At 33.7% G+C, this 22,062-nt stretch overlaps 1 protein-coding gene across 50 annotated transcripts in view; it reads right to left on the bottom strand.

Moving 5' to 3' along the window:
* Positions 1–22,062, bottom strand: part of RIMS1 (regulating synaptic membrane exocytosis 1) — a 504,415-nt gene that overhangs the window by 121,717 nt on the left and 360,636 nt on the right. For 18 of the 50 annotated variants that reach the window (XM_004381368.1, XM_023735893.1, XM_023735902.1 and 15 more), the window contains one exon: positions 4,883–4,995. In XM_004381368.1, the coding sequence (XP_004381425.1) occupies positions 4,883–4,995 (113 nt within the window). Of the gene's footprint in view, positions 1–712; positions 743–4,882; positions 4,996–6,049; positions 6,233–13,287; positions 13,360–21,443; positions 21,528–22,062 lie in introns of all 50 variants that reach the window. The other 32 variants (XM_004381366.1, XM_023735895.1, XM_023735919.1 and 29 more) reach the window with 8 other exon arrangements.

Here is a 22,062-nt window from a genome sequence, read left to right as displayed (position 1 = left end):
TATGTTAATAATATATCAAGCTGAAAAAGCATGTTAAAGTGTTTGATTATCATGCCAACAGTAACATGGAATAGGAAATGGTGTGGGCAGCACATGAGAGTAGGATGAGGCCTGGACCTATCTGGAACTCAAGTGCAAAGATCTAAAAGAAAATGTGATCCAGAAGGCAATAAGGTAGCAGGTCAGCAATGTGTCAACACTGAGGCTGAATGGTTTGCTTTTTCTGTATCCCTCAGGAAGACAGAATTAATGGGTATCATAAAAAATTGAGGCCAAAAGGAGTAATATTTAGGCAGCCACACCCCAGATGCATGACTGCAGTGGGGGCCACAGTATTCAGTAATGTTACTACTATCTGGAAGGGAAAATCCAGGGATTTTCTACTCCTTTGCACCCAGGTATTACTCTAGCAGTAGTTAAGAATTAAATCGTTTATCTATGAGGGCAGGGAAACAAAAACAAGCGAACAAAAACAAATAAAAAATCTATTACTATTTTCCAAAGAGAACTGTTTTCTAGTTGTCATTGTAGATAAATTCTGAACAGCTCATAATATGAAGTAATTAATACTAAATGCCCTACAGAGTCATTTCAGGGAAATAATTCCCTGTTAAATAATTGTGCTCATTATTTCAATAAATAGTTATATAACTCTTATATATAACAAAAAAGTAACAACATTAAATGGTTAAAAAGTTACATTAATATTTACCTTTTGTGGAAGAGTTATATTTTTCTTGTTCTTCAATGAATTAAATGCATATAATGATGGAAACAAAAGAAAGAAATCAGCAAATTTATAGTTAGACATGGAAATATGAATTAAGACAATGGCATGAATAATAGAAATGTATAACATATAAATGTGACATGATAATACAATGACAAACCATGAGGAAGTCTCAAATATGGCACTAAAATCAATCAAAGAAAGAATGACTATAACAATTTAACAATGTAAAATGAAAAAAAGAAACATTGGAAAATTAATGCTTGGCATTTGAAGAGTATAGTTCATGGTATTTTTTTCTTGCCCTTTCAGAACTGCATAACAGTTCAGCGCTAATTTTAATACATTTTAATTTAAATGTTTGATTCTTTATTGTAAATGTATTTCAAAACATATTTAATGCTCATAATTAAAATTTTTATCATTTCAAAAATGATAGCATTTTAGATAATTTAAAATTTCATATAATAAAAAGTAAATTTCATTTTTTACTAAATAGTAGGCATTTTCTTTCCACTGTGGAAAATATTCTATAATACTTTCCACATGCAAAAAAAAAATGCTAGTTTAAGTAATTCTCTCTTCCTCCTCCAATTTTATTAAAATACCTCAAAGTGAAATTACTAGCTCCTCTGAAGATTATATTTCTTACGTATTTCATAAAGCTTTAAATATACCTCCTTGTCAATGTAATGCCTACTGATAAATAATAGCCTATCTATTTCTGAAATGGAATATCATTAGAATTTTAGGTAGCTAATGTAATAGAACACATTAAACATAACTGGCACACCACTAGGTGTTAGTTTTTGAACTATGTCTAAATACTTCTTCTTTACAAAACAACCAGTTGAGCATCAAAGAACATCACTTGGTTGGTTTCAGAAAGCCACCCAACCTTTTCTTTTAATACAACTGATTATGCTGCTTTCAGTTTTACTCTACATATTGGGTACACTAAAATATAATATTGGAATACAACCAGAGAAATTTCTTGGAAGTCTTTGCTCTCAATTATCACGTACCATTACAGTTATCTAAAATGTAAGGCTACTTTTTCAACTACTTAATTTCAAAATCTGTATCGTAATCACTCCTCTTCTTTTCTCCTAAATATACGCCAACATAATCATCAGATTCCACGTAGCAAACAGGCTGGCATTTCTAATTTTTAGAGGAAACTTCAAAATACTTTTTGAAAAATTAAGCAAACATGTCTTTTCAGGTGATAGCTTAGTCATTAAAATAAGATTGCTTTTAAAAAGAGACAGTAGTAAATTCAAATCACAAGAGAAAACAAATCCAATCAAACAATCAAATCATCCCAATACATATCCTAAAAACAATAATGGAGATAATTGTATCTGCAAAATGTGTATGAACAAAGTTATTTTATAAGTTCATCAAGAAGTTGTATCTCTATCCAGGAATCTAAAGCATTTGAAATATTTGCTCTTACCAATCAACTGCTTATCAACTCGATTCTCAATGAAGAAAATCAACTTATGTTAAAAATAAAAACAAATGAATAAACAGAAAAGAAGAAAGGAAGGAAGGAAGAAAGGAAGTCAAGTGCAGTACAGGCGTAATTAATTGCAAATAAATTGCAGGCAGTGTTTATCTTCATAGGAGACAGAACAAAAGTTTAATAAATAATACTAAAAGAAAAAAAACAAAAATCAACTATATAATTCTATAGCCCTAAGAACAACAATGAAATCAATCTTAAAAATAAAATGCGGTAAATCCTGTCTAGCTCATGAATCAAATTATAAATTTACTTTTAAAAATGTTTTAGGACAAACAAAATTGTCCTTTGAACTATTCAGTTTGAAATAGACCCAAAATAAGATGATGGTGCACAGTATTAGCATTTAGCAAAAGTCCCAAAGCACATAATAACATCAGAAAATAAAACAGATCTATTTTAATTACAAAAGAACACTTAGATATAATAATATATGTTTGCTATCATTTTTTAATGGGTATATTTATATGACTACCGAGATCATATATTTCAGGAACCTCAAATAACCAAGTGTTTACTAGCATATTTGTGGTATTAAATATGAAAATAATAACTCCATCAGTTTCATCCTCAGTCATCCCCTTCTTCCCACCTCAATTCAATCTTTACAAATTGATGATTGATTCTGAAAAACAACTGTGAATACAAATATCATAAATAGTAACATTGATATTAACAATAAAACATAAACTTTAAAAACCAAAATCGAACATACAATCCAACAGATTTTGTAGAAGTAATTCTTATTTCTACATAAATAATACAACTATAATCTTATCGCATAAGAGTTGTATGTAGTACCTTCATGTGCTTTTGAAACCGGTAGTGTTTTATTTGCAATTGGAGGAAATGCAAAGAATTTTAGGAACAAACTTTCTGGATATTAGTCTTTAGCAAAATATGATCAGTAACACTGAACTGTAGCTAAACACCAAAATTTATAATTTTTTTCTAGTTGTGCAACAGGAATTCATGAATGGATAATTTAAATACACACCAACTTTTGTTTTTTAAAAAAGTAAATTTTAAAACAATTTCATCTGGGTTATTGCTAGAGTCTTAATAAAATTAATTATGAATAATCTTCTCAAAATATTCCCAGAAAAGAGAAAGTTCGTTAAACATCTGAACTGATCATTCAAATGCATTAATTGGTATTTTAGAAAAGAAAGTCAGAGTTTCACAAAACATTTTCCTCATTAACTAAAAGAATACCCTATAACAACCCTGAAAATTAAAGCATGGTTCATCAACATGATGTATTACTTTTAAAAATAAAAATCCAGAGTTTACTGTACCAGTATTTCTCTATTAATAAGGTGATACCTTTTAAGCTCTATGCTAATTTTTTTCTATTATCAAGTACTCTGCATGACAAACTATGCTGTATCGGTCTTTGAAACAATGCTTTTATCTTCTTAGATCTTTAACATTTCTGTAATACATTCAGTAAAGCACTTCAATTAAATAAGTAAAACACTGGTGCACAGAGTCATCATTTACCCTTATGACATACCCAGAACCACTGATACAGAATAAAATACACGTTTTATATCAGTAACAACCGACACTGTTGGAAAAAATATTCAAAATGTTAACCTTTCAGTTGCTTCATAGTATATAAAGATCTTCCGTATGTGTCTTAATACACGTAAGTCCATTGTATTTATATTGCAACTCCAAATTAGAAATTTTGTCAGTAAAATTGCTTAACAAACCCCTGATATGAAACATGTCATAACAAATACTGATAATCATTTCATCTTGAGACTTGGGATCACACCTTGAGTTATATGAAGAAAATAGAGACTATTTTTCATTTTAATGCAGTATTAAATCATCTAGCCCAGGTAATTTAGTGAAGTTAGTTTCCACTATCAAAACAAACACACAACACCCTCTCTCTCTGCTTGAAATAAGGGAAACTGAAAGTAACAAACTATTGAAAATAACACTAAAATGTGTGCTCTAAGTAATTTTTCATCATCAAACATATTAAAAAAAAAACAAGATATTGCCAATTAAATTAAAATAAAGAACACTAGTAAAGCCTTCAATATGATCAAGTGTTTGATTAAAAAACATGTTTTTAAAACGAGGTAAAATAAGTCTCCTTTTAGCACATAAAATACCACATTGTACTGAAGTTTTTGAAATTTTATTTTCTTCCTTTACCTCTTTGAATAAAGGTGTTTCCAGGGCTCAATCAATTCTTTTAAATTACTATCTAAAATTCATTCATTTACTCACTCAGCAAAAACTGAGTATAATGCCATGAACCACTATAACCAGGTGCTGGAGATAAAAGTCTAAGAAACTTAAATTCTTAGGATTCAACAAACTACCCAAAACCCACTGCCATCGAGTGGATCCCAACTCATAGTGACCCCCATAGGGTTTCCAAGGCTGTAAATGGAAGACGACTACCACATTTTGGGTGGAGTGGCTGGTGGGTTCGAACCACTGACCTTTTGGTTAACAGCTGAGCGATTAACCACTATGCCACCATGGCTCCTTCAACAAACTACATAAAATAAAAATACTATTCATCTGAAAAATGAGTATAAAACTAGGAGGTTCTCAAACCCAAGATTTTTGGACAATGATCTCCCTTTATCGGATACCTTGTTCTATACTGCCGCTTCTCACTGGCACTTGTGGCAGCTGTCTTCCCCTGCGATTGCTGAAGGATGTGTCTGCGGGAGGAGACTGGGTTGGACTTCCTTGCCGGTGCATTCTGTAGGCAAAAAACAAAGGGGGAAATTTAACAATGAAATTCCAATATGGTCTGACAGTAATCTTTTCCTTCTTTCTGTTACATAAAACCCCTAACTGGACCTTCGGAGGCAGAATCAAATACTTATATGATATGTGTAAAAGGAATATTTCAAAAAGGGGCTAAGGGAGATAGGACAATGTCTGTCACACACAGTTCTGCACAGTCAATTCCTGAATTGAGTAGAATCAGATTCACTTCTTTTCATTAGTTTTCCCTGAAGTTGTGCTTTCTGCAAGTTATCCACTTTTGGTAGTGCTGAACCATGCAGATCTAATTATAGCCTCTGGATCTTAACATATGAATAAATTGGTGAAGAGAGGCTGTTCCCTAAATTGTTACTCTTAAATTGATACTCTAGAATAATTTACAACTGATAAGAATAATTCTAATTGCAGACTTTTACAAAGCACCATTCACTTATAGTTTAATTTTAAATAGAAAAAAACCCTGAAAGATATTTCAAAAAATAACCCTGGACACATGCTACGAAATCTATTGGCACAAAGACTGAAATTACAAACGCAGATCTGAGTAGAGTGCAGATACATTACTACTGCACAGTATTAAGCTGACTTCTATCTGCTGGCATTCAATTTTTTTTTTTTAACTAAAGAACTTCAGGATTTTTCTGAACACATACGAAAGGTTAATTTTTTATTCCTCTTACACCTTTTAAAGCAAATACACATTTTAATTTCAGGTAATATCTTATGAAAAATTCCACATAGTTAAAAAAATTATTTATGAATATGCCACAAACAGATGGAAGGACATAACACAGCCAAATTTAATTTTCAATGGTAGTTAATTGGCAGGAACTATAGAATACCACCAGCACAGTGAAAATAGATGCAAGTAATAGAGAATGTGGGAAAGGTTTAAGTGTCACAAAGAAAGGATTAAAAACTATGGTGTCATAATGAGGGAAAGCATTGAGTGCTCAGGAAAGTACAACACCACATCAACACCCGGCGGCAAGACATGAATGCTGGGCTGGACACTGAATAGCAACCTTGTCAGAAGCGGAGAAGGTGGCGCCGACCCTCCGGGGGCAAGGTGGTGCATAGAACACAGTGTTCTGACACTAGAATGCTCACTCGACCTTGAGCGAGTGGGATGTTTTCCCCTAATGACTGGCTGATCAGTCGCTCTTGGGGCTGCGTGTCCCCTTCTAGAAAGACATGGTGGGAGAACCCTAAAACATTAGGGTCAAAAAAGATCTTCAGTCAGCAGATTCAGATTAACTTTGATACCACACATTTGTCCAAGGAAAACCTGGTTACTCTTATAAGACAGTGATTTTAAAAATCAAAAGAAAACCCATCACTCAATTACTGAAATGGAATTCAAATCAAAATGACAAGTTATTACTGTAAATATGCATGCCATGTGGTTTTCAAAGGGCTGAGATCCCTTTAATGTATTAAACCTCTCATAAGTTCCACAAGGGCAGAAACTTCTGTCCCATGGTTTTTACTGAGCTGTATCTCCAGAGCCTAAAATATAGCTGCACAGAGTAACAGCTCAATAAATTCAATCAATGTTGATTGAATGAATGAATATAATTAGAATAATGAATACAGGGATATTTCAAGCACTTGTCTTCAAGAAGAAATAATGCATTGTAGAACTCTATGTATTCTTTCACAATGTTCATAATTTTACTCTGCAGTAAGCAAGTCTTTGCAAAGTAGCAAAGAAGATGGCTTCTGAGGTTAATTTATGTAAACCAAAGAATTAAGTGATATAATAAGATGGAGAATTCTTTATTACAGAACTGATCAAATGGAAATGGCTGACTTATGGATAAAAACCATGTTCTCTCAGACATAAAAATATCTTTACAAATGTGTTCATACATTAACTGTTATCTTAATATAGCGTTCAAAATTATTATGAAACCAATTTATAAATTAAGGATTAACAATTTAAAAACTGATACATATATATACATTTATGTTCGCAACGAATACATGCTTTTGCCTTTTTTTATCATTTTCAATATATATTTTAAATAAAATGCATATTTAAAATACCTATACTACACTTTTTACAGTGACAGAAGCAATGCAATCACATCTCATCCTTTTTGAAGCAATCCTGTAAAATTCACTTATTAACTGACCAAAAATGTGTGAGGGTAAAAAAATCACAGTGATCACCAAAAGTGCATTAATTATTCAGTGCTTTATTCAAGTTGTATTCAGATTGACAATTTTCCTTTTCTTTTGAATAAAATGGTTTTCACAGAGATAATATTTTGGTATCAGACATCTCTTCATTTTTGAAAAAATAAAATACGGAAATGTTAGGTTTTAAAAAACTATCAGGAACAGTTTAGGTTTTTAATAAATGTGCATGCTATCTTCTTGAGCTATGGAATAATGCTTTATCAGACCTTGATGAAGACCCTGAAACCTAGACTGTTACCTCAATTTCGGAACTAAAAGAAAAAAGAACTGCCAATACTCTACACACTGAAAACTCTTCATCATTCTGAACTGACTTTTCACATCAACTCAACTGTACTTATACTTTATAGAATTAATTAATATGAGGTTTGTATGACTGAGTCCTTTACAACAATAAAGAATATGAGCTTTTATCTATTACTCTTTAAAAGCCATTATCATGAGAATATACTTCAAGGAATCTTTGTCCAAGGTACACTTTCTATATGTGGCTTGAAAGTTGAATAATACAGTTTTTATCCTACTACGAAGAAATTTTATGGATCTTGTAATTTCAATAAAATTTGCTTCATTCCTAATATAATTCTTAAGCACTAAAAGGGCTACTTAAATGGGACTTGAAATGTGAATAATGTAGGAGGATCTTAAGTGGAACCAAACTAAATGGCAAAAGTATAAAAAGCAACTTCAGTGGCGAGTCATTTACCTCCTGAGTGAATACTATACAGCTCAAGAATATGTGATTTAGTGTCCTCATCTCCTGGGCACTGAGGCTTCAGAGCCTGAAGAGAACAGCTTGCAGTGTTCGAGATTAGTCATTTAGCACAAGATCTGTTTTTTCTCTGACATGAACTAAAAGTCCTCCAGTAACAAACAGTTCCTGCCACAAGCCAATCTGTAACAAGTATGAGAGCACAGACTAAAAGGGAAACTTGGAAAACCATTTTGCCTGTGAAAGAGAGAGGAGTGTGGACTATAGGAGGGGATTACAGGAAGGGATACTGAGGAGTAAGTGAGGCTAGATTACAGGAGAGGGAATGGGGAGAGTGAAAACGCAGAATTTGAAGAGGAAAGAGCAAGGTTTGGAAATGAGAGATACTGAAACCTAGTACAGTTTGTTTTGGACGAGAGGAAAAGAGAATTCACAAAGATATTCTTAGGTTTAGGAGTATAAAGTTGAGAGATTCCAGGCTTTAGAGCCTTGAGCTTTTCAATGAAATGGGATGTGGTAAGAATATAAGGATGCAGGTAGAATGAAAAAGAGAACAACCATGTTATAGAATGGGACAAGGAGTGAATAAAGGTTAAGTAAAATGATAGTAACAACTATACTGAGCATCTATATGTGCCAGGCCCTGTATGTATGTATGTGTAAGTATGTATGTATGTGTGTGTATTTTTTTCTTGTATTTTCACAACAGCCCTAAGAAGAAAGTGTTATTTCCATTTATAGATAGAAAAATTGAAGGTCACAGAGTGGCTTGCAAAAAGACAAAGAGCTAACATGTGGCTGAAGTGAAATTCACTAAGATCTCTCCAGTTCCAATGCTTGCTTTCTTTTCTGCCAATTAAGATAGGTTTTGTTTCTATATAATGACATGAAAAATGGCAATTTAACATATCTGGATGTATTGATCTTGTAACATATAAATGTATGTTCAAGTATCAAACAGTTTGGGAATACTTAACAGAATTGTGTTCTGAGAGTTTGTAGAAACAAATATATGGAAAATGGCACTTAGTACCTACTATGGTATAGATAGATAGATATTGATAGATAGGTACATACATACATACAAATATGGAGCCCTGCCGCACGATGGTTAAGTGTTCAGCTGCTAACCGAAAAGTTGGTGGTTCGAACCCAATCAGTGGTTCTGTGAGAGAAAGACCTGGCGATGTGCTCCTGTAAAGATTAAAAACCACTGCCGTCGAATCGATTCCAACTCATAGCGATCCTATAGGACAGAGGAGAACTGCCCCACAGGGTTTCCAATGAGCTCCTGGTGGATTCCAACAGCTGACGTTTTGATTAGCAGCTGTAGATCTTAACTGCTACGCCACCAGGGTTTCCCCATAAAGACCACAGCCTAGAAAATCCTATGGAGAAGTTCTACTCTGTCACAAGGTGTTGCTATGAGTCAAAACTGATTCAATGGAACCTAAAAACAACAAATTCTATATATACATTAAAAAAAAAAAAAACCTGTTGCTGTTGAGTGGATTCTGACTCATAGTGACCCTACACAGGACAGAGGAGAACTGCCCCATAGGACTTCCAAGGAACAGCTGGTGGATTCAAACTGCTGACCTCTTGGTTAGTAACCGAGTTCTTAACCACTAAGCCACCAGGGCTCCATATATACATATTTATGTATATATAAAATCTCATTTAATATTATAATCCTCATTTAAAAAACAAGACCTCTAGAGCAAAATTCCAATTCAAACCTCAGTATGCTGACTCTGGTTCACCATTTCCAAATGAATACCTACATATTTATCACTAAGGTAAATCCATGCCTATTCTAGTCACCTAAGACTCCGTGGACATAAGCAAAACACATTTCTCACCATAACCTTAGGTCTTTAGTCAGACATTGTTATTGCCGCGAATGGACTCGCAGTGAATCGCTTCTACTACAGCTCCAAATTGTAGTTTCAAGGTTTTTAAAATGACTTGTTAAGCATGAATATGCACATGGTATTTAAGGTCAAACCTTTAAATCAGTCCTTCAGACTAAACAACACAGTAATGCCTTACTGCAGGCCTCCGCAGGCTCCTTCAATAGCAACAGTAGAATTTAAAATGCATACTTAAGCAATTCTAAATAATAGTCCAGACAAAACATCCCCCAGTTAAGATGCAAAGTTCAGGTTCCACAAGAAGAAAAGTCACTAGAATGGAATACAGAAATGGTGCTAGCAGTTTATGTAGCTGAATTCACACGAGGGTGAAAAGTCAAACTTATATCTAAGGAGCTTCCCAAGAGAATCTGAACCACTGCTTCTAAATGGCTAGGTACAAAAGAGAGAAATCAGTTTTGCCTGCCTTCCACCTACAACTGTTCACTTTATCTTCCAAAATATTTGCTTACAAGGCTACTCCTTATCGGGAAAAAATTGTTGAAAAATTATGATCATTACAGAGTAAAGGCTGTCAGAAGCCAAGGGGTGACTGTAAGATACGACTCCTTTTGGAAAGATGCTAGCTACCAGTGGTAAAGAATCAGTGTCCAAACCATTAATACTGTGTCCTCAGTTCACTTGGGAGTTAGATGTCGACTCGAGGCATCTTCTGAAGAAATGAGAGCTACCACTAACATAGAAAAGCTAGGTCATTTCTTCCTTTGGAATTAGCTATTCAACAATTTACTTAAAAACTAGGTATGTAATTTATACTCTAATAAAATTCAGTGAAGAGCTTTAATTATAATCAAACACACTGACATACTTAAAAAGTTAAAGTTTTCTATATTAAAACTTACAAGCAAAGTCAAGTCAAGAGTAATATTAATATTATGCAAATATTTGAGACTGAGAGTCAGTAAAATTCTTGCTATTCTTATTGGTGGGTTTTTGCTTATCCACAGATGACTGTCATTGTTTCAGAGGCACATGCCCAAATATTACTCATCTGGAGTCAAGCACCTTGAAGTGGCCTCTAAAACACTCACATGGTATTTAAGGTCAAGCCTTCAGATGGTTCCTCCTGACTAAATAACACAGAATGCTTCATTACAGGTCTGCGCAGGCTCTTTCAATGGCAACAGCAGAATTTTCAATGGCAACACTTTGTAAAATAATACCCTACTGTCAAAAAACTTGTTTATCGATATATTCTAGAATCCATAACTGCACAGATTAGTCATTTAACCAACATTTGTTAAATACGTGAAAGTACCTGAATGGAATAAAAAGAATCTGACTGAGGAAAATTTCAATCATGTTGAAATAATTGAAATCGGGTATGGAGGGGCTGGGAAAGATGGTTGGAGACTGAAAATTTGCCTATGGAATTCAAGTTATTTACAAAGAAATTAGTTGAGTTGAGATTAAAGAATGCGTAAACAGAAGCAATCTGCATTGTTTCATTATAGGCTTTATATACATAACTGAACTCCCTGCTTCATTTTCTTCCTCAAAGTCCATCTGCCAACTCCTTTGTAAAGTAAATTTCTATTCAACACTTGTTTGCATTCCTTGGATTCTTCCCTAAACATTCACTATCTCCACAGACCATTAGCCAGGAAAAATTCCATCTCCCCCTCACTCACATCTCCTTGACTGTATAACACACCCTATCATTCAGATCTTAACTCAGAGGTAGAGTCCCTGGGTGGTGCAAAAGATTACACATTTAACTTCCAGGCAGTTTGAACCCACCCAGAAGCTCCTCAGAAGACAGGGCTGGCAATCTGCTTTGGAAAAGTCACAGCCTTGAAAACTCTATCAAGTGGTTCTACTCTGCACACATAGGGTCACCATGAGTCCTAATCGACTCAGTAGGAACTAACAACTCAGAGGTAATCTCCCCTGGGAAGTTTTCATTCTTGGCTGCTCACAATTTTATTCCTTCCACTTAGCACAGAGCTTGACACATATTTGTTAACTGAATGAATCACTGCATTGTACAAATTCTTTCTCAGTCAAGCCTATTGTGATGGTCTAGCTGGTTTCCTGCATCTACCTTTGGATCTTTCAACCGACTTTCCAGAATGCTGTCAAATTGATCTATAATTTTAAAGCACAAAACTGATCATCTGCCTCTCACATTTAAAGCCCATCAATGGCTCATGGCTGAATAAAGTGAAAGCTGAAATTCTTTAGTATGGCCCACAGGTCATTAACAGCATATGCTCTAAGGATTTCTCCAGTTTTATTTTTAGCCATCTCTCCCCATCCCCTGAATCCTAGTCTCCATCCATCCCAAAATTGGTACAGCTTCCCCAAACTCAGGAGTATATTTTCAATTCTCAATGTTTTCTCACATTGTTCCCTCTTGTGGAATAATCTCTTCACATCTGCTTTCATCTAGCTGGATTTAGCTCAAGTGAAACATTTCCTAATCTCATCCTCACTGCACTTCTTTTCTGTGTGCTCACTGTAGCCTGTGCATACCTCTGTAATAACAACTAGGACACTTTAATGCACCCACTCATTCATGTCTGTATCCCCCAACATGCTCTCAATTATTGCTAGATAAATTAATGAGTGAATGAATATATGCTAGTTGTCCTTTTATAAGTGTTTTTACAGCTAGATTAAAGTAAGTATCAGTATCTTAAACCTAAAAATACTCAAAAATATTTGTAGAATTGCATTAAATTGCAAAAGCCAGTAATCCATTATAATCTTTACATTAACTCAGCAAATTTATCTTTGGTTGTAATATACAAGTAGAATGTTAGATTATCCATTTGCAGAAGAGATTCCAAGGAAAAGATGACATTATTCAGATAAATACAGAAACTCAAAATACTTGCACATTCCAGGTACTATAATCATTGGTAACATTTCAATGATCTCAGAAACAAAATATTAACGTCCCAGGATGTATATAAGGTGCCCTGGTGATGAAGTGGTTAAAGCATTCAGCTGCCAACCAAAAAGTCAGCAGTTGGAACTCACTAGCCACTCCATGGGAGAAAGATGTGGCAGTTTGCTTCCGTAAAGATTCACAGTGTTGGAAACCCTATGGAGTTGCTGTGAGTCAGGATTGACTCGACAGCCATGGGTTTTGTTTTTTGTTTTTTTTTTTTTGGTTTAAGATATATAGGAATGAGTGTGTATTTAATCCTCTTTGGTAATCAGAATGATCACTAAAAGAAATACCGTATATAGGATTTTTTTTTTAACCCCAAGATTTAAGGGCTGCCTTCAAATTATCCTCCTCTTGTTTCTTGAATGAGACCATTCCCACATAGCAGTAGATTTATTTACATGAACATCTTTGAATATCACATTTTTGTTTAAGAACTGATATAAAATGAGAGTGCAGGCACCCCTGAGTATTAGTAAAACAGAAGATGGCAGCACAGCACAACACCAAGCCTACCTTTCTGCATCAGAGGCAGTGCCTTTCCTAGTCTGTTTTTGGATGCTAGATCTTTCAGACTTTCTGGAGTGCCTGTGGAATGAAATGTTAAAGAAATACAGAATATATGATGAATAAAACTACAGTAATACCATACAATGATAAAAAAATGACAGAGATGAAAAATGACAATTATCTTACCTAAATGGTTTAGTACATTAAAAAAAAAAAAACCAGAATAGTTGCAACATGGAAGGTACAAGTTGCCCAACAGGTGACATGAGAAGCTGACATTTCATTAGTCTAGACATGTATGTCAATGATAATGGTTTAAACATGGGCCCCTGCTGAGCAACTTTGCCTCCCCTGATGAGTAAACAAATTTAAGGGTGAAATGGAATGATGATAAATGTGACTGATGATTTTAATAGTTTAGGTGCTGAAAGACCACAAAGGGGTAAAGCCCCCTTCACTTTCCCAAGTTGATGTTTGGTTCTACAAAGGGTTTTTCTGCCCCACAAAATTATGAAGAAAAATGCTGTAGTGAAGCATGTTTGACAAAAGTGAAATCATTTTAAATCAACTACTAAAATTATTTTTTAAATTATAGTGAATTGTAGGAAAGATACTTTTGTAATCACATAGCATTTTAAAAACTTAACCACATACTGCAAATAAAAAAATAACAAAGTTCTCAATTTACCCTATGTTTCCAAAGTACATTTGTATACTGAACATTTGGAACCTGAAACACATTTTCCCATAGAAATTTTTTATATATAGGGCTAAGGCAGCTCACACATGCTTATTTAACCTAAAATCTGCCTAGACTACTATGTATTGAAAAAAATAAAATATTGTGGTCAAGAAAACTCACATTTTCAACAAAAGCCCAGAGAAACCACAAAATGGAATGTATATTTTTATACTGGTTGATTCTCCACAATAAATACTAACAGTTCTTTCCTCATCTCCCTTCTTTCCAATGATCTTAGTGAGATAACCGCCTGCTTTAATTAATGCCACACGTGCTGAATGTCTAGTATACGTCAGGCTCTGTTAGGCATGAGAGACACATATCAAAGTACCGAGTCTGCCTTCATGAGGTGCAGAGGCTTCTGGGGCTGCTCATATCTCTTCCGCTATTGTCAGAAAATGGGTTTACACTATCTTGTCCCTCCAGTCCAGGGCTTCAGCGTGTGTTCTTTAGCCTCCTGTCACCCTGACATTCCACTTCTGACGAGATGGAAAAGGGAAGAAACAGAGGAAGGAGACATCTTTCATTCACCACTTTCCCCTACTAGTGGGAAAAGAAGGTACTTAAATATATTGAAAGAGAACTCCGCCAGGCACTGAATGAGGCATTGACTTATAACCTTCAAGACAATCCTTTAAGAAGATGTCATCTCCATTTTACAGATGAGGAAAAAGGTTCAGGGCAAGGTCGCTGTCAGTAAATAGCAAATCTGGGATTAGAACGTAAGTCTGTCTGGCTCCTAAACTATTTCTACCATATACTGTCCAGCAAAGAGAGTGGAGGGAAACCAACGATGAGAGTGAAGGAGGTTGGCTTGCACACATGCCTCGTGGTACACCCTTGTTCAAGAAGGGAAGGAATCATGAAATCTGATACAGGCCTGAGAAAGTACTATGAGATAAATACTTCTCTGATATTAAGGAATGGTTCTTATTTATTTTATTTCTTCTATGGTCAGGAGAGGGGCTCATGGCGTGGCAGCAGAGTAGAGAAGTACATAGCACAGATGATGCTTAAAATCAACTGAATAAGGTTGATGGGAAGGCGAGCTTGTTCCTGAAGCACAAGAAAGGAAGTCATCTACATAGCAGAAAGAGGTGAAGGAAGGGAAGGAGAGGGGCAGGATAAGCAGGTCTGCAGGGCCAGAAGGTAACTGAACTCAAAAGAAAAAGAAGTGTAACAATATGAGACATTTTTGTTTGGTTCCAAGAGTGCTCAAGACAACTGCCTGGGAGAACAGATGCTCTTTTCTCATCAGCAGAGCGACAGCAGAGATTTCAGGTAGACTCACAAAACTTGTTGTCATTAAGCGTTTCCACTTACTCAGTCATCAAATATTTATTGAGTGTGTGAATGTGCCAGGCACTGTTCTAGGTGCTTAGAAAACGTCTGTGAATAAAACAAACATCGCTGCCTGTAAGAAATTTACATACTGGTAACAACAACAAAATGTAAATGAGTATCAAGAGTGTAGGGGTGGCATGGGGGTCAGGGAAGTACTCACTGAAATGCTGACATTTTAGCAACCACTTAAAAGGAGGGAGTTAGCCATGCATGTAATTGTATCCCAGGCAGAGGAAATAGCAAGTACAAAGAACCTAAGGCAGGTGTGTGCTGGTATGTTCAAGGAACAGTTAAGCAGTTCAGTTAAGGCAGGAGTTGAGAGAGTTCAGGGAGGGGAGCAGGAGGATTGTGTGGAATCTGGTAGACCTTTCTATAAACTTCAACATCTGCACAATAACAGGGTCACAGACATCCTTTAGAACTTTCGTGTTTTTCCATCTATCCCTAGTAATTTCCGTTAATCTTTCTCAACCCAATTGAAATGTCACTTCCTGTCTGAAACTCTCAAATTCTTCCTCCTCTTCTTGTCTTCTAAAACTTACTGGATTCATAGACCGGCTTGATTATCACAGTGATTGACAAAGAAAATGACAATGATGATGATGCTAATATATAACACTTACTAAGGGCTTGCTATGTACTAGCATGATAAATTTATCTGTATTATCTCACCTAATCTTTTGACAATCTAAAACTATCCTCTTGTCCTTTTCAGGAATGAGGAGTTTGATGCTTAGAGAGGTTAAATAATTTGCTCCAACTCATGCAGTCATTAAGTGTCAAAAGAGGATGTGAACTGAGAGTCTATGACCTCAACAGCAGTGATCATGCTGCATCTCTGGCATAAATGACATTGTAGAATACAGGTTAAGAGCATGGACTGGAGTCAGACTGTATTGGTTTAATCTCAGCTGTGTTTCAGTCTAGTCAGGTGACTCTGATCCAGTTACTTAACACCTGTCTGTACCTCAGTTTTTCCATCTGCATAGTGATGCAGATGAAAATACAGTAATATCAAAGTACACTTAGCAAATCTCAGAGATTCGTATTTTGATATTACTTAGTGCTTATATTTGTAGTATTTGAGGTATTACTTATAGATCTGTAGGTATAAAAGTATTGTTAAAAATAATATATATTTGTTTCTTAAAGGCAAAGACTCTCATTCATTTAAGAGTACCAATTTCAGAGTCAGTGCTGGATTACAAATATATTCACATGCTGAGGTTCATACATCACTTTTTTTTAACCCTCATGTTAAGCATGTACTTTTTTTCTCTTCAAATACTACTGAAACATTCTTTTATTAAAGATTTCTCCTAAAGACTCTTAGATAAGATATGCCTTTATAATTATTCTAACCATTTAAATACTTGAACTGAGTTAAAATGGTCATAGGATATGTCTGTATAATTATTCCAGCCACTTAAATCTTTGAATTGAGTTAAAATGGTATACACTGAACTTAATTATAACAATCCAGTGTAAAGTAAGCCAAGTGAAGAATATACAAAATTCTAATGTTTTTTCTACCCCAAATCTTAAACTATAGTCATGAATATTTGTATATGTCTTAAACACAGCTATTCCTTGGAATAGATTTTAGGGATATGTAAAATAGGAAAGTTTAACACAATAAATCTATATTCATGTACTATACTATTGAAACTATTGATCATGTAATCACAAAATGGACTGCTACGAAATGAACTAACATCAACCTTATACTACTACTCTTTGTAAGTTCACTGTGGTCAGGAACTATGTTTGGGCCATCATTGTAACATCAATGCCTAGCATATAGTAGCTTCTTAGTAAGTATTTGTTGGATGAATGATTAAGAAATTAATTATATTTTTAGTATTATCATGGAATTTGAGAGTCTTAAAAATTACCTTGAGCAAAAAACTAGGGCTATAAAATCCGGTTTACATTAAATCAAATAAATTTAAAAATTAAACTTTATATTATTTTCTCATCATCAGTAAAATATAAAATGCCTTAAATAAGAAATACTCACTGGTTTATTGCCTTATTTGTAACAGATGTCAGTGATGTTTTATCATGATGCAAGAAGGCAGCATAAATACAATTTTAGAGTCTTAAACAGACACTAGAATTCAGCTAATTCAGCTACAACTACCTACACTTACAGAAGAGAAAACTGAGCCTCAAAGTTTAAGTGACTTATCCAAGGTAATATAGGCCATAATTAGTTGGTAAGGACAACATTATCAGGTCCTATGTCATTACTGTCTCTGTCCACTCTGCCATCCAGTGATTTTGAATGATTTGATGTTTCCCTGAGGGATCACTGGACAGAAGTGAACAAGACAAAGGTCACTGTTTCAGTGTTTTCATCATTTCTTATTTACTTTTGGTTTTAGCATGCTTTTTTGTCTCACTAAATTTTGCTATCATTATTTTATTATTTATAAAGAATGTTTCTGTGGTTTAAACCAGACTTGGTTCAAGTATGCAAGAACCAGAAATCACAAGTTATTTTCCCAGTTTAATAATTGATTGACTTTGGCCTTAAGCTTCCTAGTTCATAGGGTACAAATGAAAATCTTTCAGAGCTATAAACGTATCTTCAAATGTAAAGTATAACAACAGTCGTTTTATTATTAAACTGAAGCAAGAGTAATAATCAGAAAATTGGGGACTATCTTAATTAAACCTAAATTATTTTTAGGTTCCATTTTTGATTATTATTCCTTCTGTTTCTATTAAGTGTGAAGATTTATAAAATGTACTAATGAAAAAAAGGTAATTGTTAAAACATATTTCTAGGTGATTTTTGATCCCTCTTCCATAACTAATTTCAGTTAGAACAATTCCCTGAAGACATCAGTAAACAAAGCTTTTCTACAAATATTATAATTCTATTAAAGTGTCAACTGAATATGTTTATAAAATAGTAAGATTATTTAAGACCATTTTATAAAAAAATCAAAATATAGTATGATCTGCTTTGGGAAAAAAGAAAAAAAAAAACTTCCATACAATGTTTTAATTTAATTAGAATTAATACTGATATCATAAGAATATACCTGTATGTATGCTTGCTCACTGCTTAAATGACTTACATTTAACATCTTGTTTCCTTATAAGTTTGGAAGAGAAAAGTAAATTTGAATAGAATGATCCAAAATAAGAAATGTTCATATGCAGTGAAGATGGACATGTGCAACTAAGATATATCTGTCCTCCTGTGTATTGCTGACATTTAAGAGTGTGGTTATTAGAGTCAATATGAATTTTAGTACACAGTTACATTTCTTTCATGCAAATGACAGACATTTTTGAAAAGCATAGACAGTAAAGAACATTATGAAGTATAAAGAAATAATAATATGAAGACTTAATGACATTCCCTGGAGTTCCAAATTTATGTATTTTTTTTCCTCATCTTTGTTTAAGATATCCTACAACTTCTACAAAATATTCATGAACCTAAAAAAAAATCTATCTCTACGTTAAATACAAATAAATCTATGGTACCATTTCAGATGGCATCAAGAATGCTTACTATTGAAATTAAATTATGGAGAAACGGTACATTAAAAACAGAGTGTGTGTGTTTGTATGTGTACATGTTTATGCTATGAGAAACAAGAGGGAAACCAGATACTTTTCAACATATTTGAACTTATTAGAGAACTCTCTTAAGCAGGAATTTACTTTTTATATAATAATGTTATTTCCAAAATAATCAAATACTGCCCTGATACAGAAAATCCAAAGGCTGATCGTATAAGCTGTCACTGCTTTTTAGAACATGTTCCTGATTGAAGTCACCTAAGCTCAAATTCTTAAGAACATTCACTATATCCAAATCTTATGCCATTTTTGCATCATTTAAAAATTGGTATAAACTTCTCAATGAGTAAATAAACCTCATGAGACGTGAAACGCAAGTGTTCCTTAAGTTTTGCCAAGTGGTTGGCCTGATTACCCATGAATTTAGCATTAGGTGCTGTAGTAATTTCTCTCACATTTTCATGGTACATGTTATTCCTACAATTTAATAAAATTTTTATCATAATTAATTTCTATTCCATACAGTTGTAAATCATAGTATAAAGCCATTTGAAACATGTTTCTTTTGGTTGAACATAAGACTTATTTACACATCAGCAATCATAAGAAAATGAAATGTATATCCTAAAGTATGTATTAATAAGAGTTTCCTTTAATAATCTTAAACAGTACAACGAAAAGTACAAGAATCAAAGGATTTATGTAAGACCTTGGGCAAGTTACTTTAGCTTCAGTCTTCTTATCTGTGAAATTATTAAACTGAATTAGATAATCTAAAAGGACCATTTCTGCTCCTAAATCCACTCTTAAAGCTTTATACACAATCTGGGGTATCAGATTACATAATTAATTGAAATATCATTAAATAAAGCTAATGATATCTCTGGTATGTAGAAACTGAAACTATAATTTGGATTTCCATTTTGTTTAATCAATGCCCAGAGAAATATACATTTATACTCATTACAAAGACCATCATATTTAATTAACCTATACTCAGTCATTACATAAGGTAAAATTTACTGTTTGGTTTGTTTTGGAATCCATTCAAAGACTTCCAGAATAATCTTTTCTAAAAAGACAATTCTAAGTTCCCTGATGGCCAGAATTTTCTTATCTCTCTTAATCACTGTTGTGACCCCTAGCCCTTAAACTAGTGCTCACAGTAGGGTCACAACAAACATTTGTTGAATGAATGACATCAGTGTGGATGTAAAAATTTTACTTGATTTATACAATTATTTTATATTCCTATGGGAAAAGACTTTACATTTGTAACAATTTTTAGATTGAAGATTTTATTAATTTTTCTACTCCTAGAAATTCTGTCCTAGTTACTAGATCGTAAAAGAAAGAATTAGCTTTAAATTCCAGATATCCAAATATAAATCATGTTAAAAGATTAAAATGTCTTAACAACTAAAACATACTAAAATATTTCTGAAATCTTTTAAAGTATCAGTTTTCGGTCTTATCCAGCATTTGTAAAATAACATCAATTTTTTCTTAGCGGCAGCATTTAGTTTTACTTTCAAATTGAAATCCTGAACATATTCTGTTTACAGATAAAGAAAATAATGTTTATAACTTGCTACAATTACTCTATTACATATACAGATACCTGCACCCCTCTCAAAAAAAGAAACCTGTATGCTCATTTAACTAGTTGTTCTATTTCTGAAATATTGCATCTACTTATCTACTTAAGAAATATTAAGATATGTGTTCATTAAATTTCTATTTATACCAGAAGAGAAACATTCAAAATGCCCAAAGAACTTTCGTGACTAGTAGGGTAAAAACATTTAAAGTCAAGAACTAAGTATACCAAACACCATAAAACAGGAGAATTGGATTAACTGCAACTGAGAAGGGTAACAAAGCAATGGAAAATATATATCGCGGCACTACTGGCATATAGGCACAACGTGGATTCAAAACACTAATGCTATTTTTAAAACCAACCTTGTTGACTGGCCCTAGCCTTTGAAATAGTTGCGTTAAAAACACAATATTCATAAAATACATAAGAACCAAGTGTTCTACTTTAAACCAGACCTTTTTTTAATATATCCCGAAGCTAAACTTTATTATTATTGAGCTTACATATTAACAAAACAAGACAAATGAGATTAAATTATGAACCAATATAATAAAAAATAGTCTCTGTGATAGATTTGATTATACTATAAAGCACCTGAGAATTTTTATTTATTTACACATAAATAAAAACAATATTTAAATATGTTTCTAGAAATTCAAAATGCTGAAACAAATGGTCATTAAAACAGAAACTCTTCCACTGGATCCCAACTTTGTCACGTTTAAAACATTTGCATGCTATCCCCATTTCAGTAAACATTCTCAGGTGCTTTATTAAAGTTGGACACATTTATTGATGGAATCACAACATAACTGGCTCTGGTTCCTGAAAGGAAGCATGTCATAACCAACATTTCTTTTGGTGATCTTTCACTTGGTGGCCTACAAGCCTCTAGAAGCCACTTTTCTGTGAGGAGGAGTTGACTAGTACCTGTCATTCTCCGGAGAAGCATGCTGGATTTGAATCCTGGGGCTAGGAGGTCGTCTCCTATCTAGGGAGGGGGACCATCTACCCCTGTTTGCCCAATGAACAAGACAGGAAAAAACAGGACATTTAGTAACTCCTAAAATAAAATATATGGAACTACAGGACTGGAAAAGCACCCCAAAAAGGCAAAGTGTAGATTTTTTGCTCCATATCTTAATCTTCACTTTTACAAGGCTTAAATAAATTATAATACTGTAAGAAAAAAAAAACCGGTAATTTTAAATGTGACTAGAGAAATAATTTATTTGGGAAGATGTTTGTAATCTTTCTATTAAGTGTAATTTTGTTTTTTAAAATATACTTGTGTGTGCATATGTACTTACACACACATATGTATGTAACTTTAAGTTTAAAAAGACGCATCCCTAAGGGTTTTATGTTTGAATAAGATATATTCAATAAACTACCAATGGTTACTTGGTACCATACTTTGAATTTACTGAGAAGAGTGTTTGCAAATTTAATACAAAATATGAACAGAGTTAAGTGAAAGAAAATATAAATGCTCTTTAGTGCAGAAACCATGACATGAAGAAATAATTCATGAGAATACTACCAGTTA

This window comes from Trichechus manatus, unplaced genomic scaffold (assembly GCF_000243295.1).
Source record: "Trichechus manatus latirostris isolate Lorelei unplaced genomic scaffold, TriManLat1.0 scaffold00083, whole genome shotgun sequence".
NCBI lineage: Eukaryota > Metazoa > Chordata > Mammalia > Sirenia > Trichechidae > Trichechus > Trichechus manatus.
Note: the sequence above shows the minus strand (reverse complement) of the source record. Positions and strands in the feature narration are given on the sequence as shown.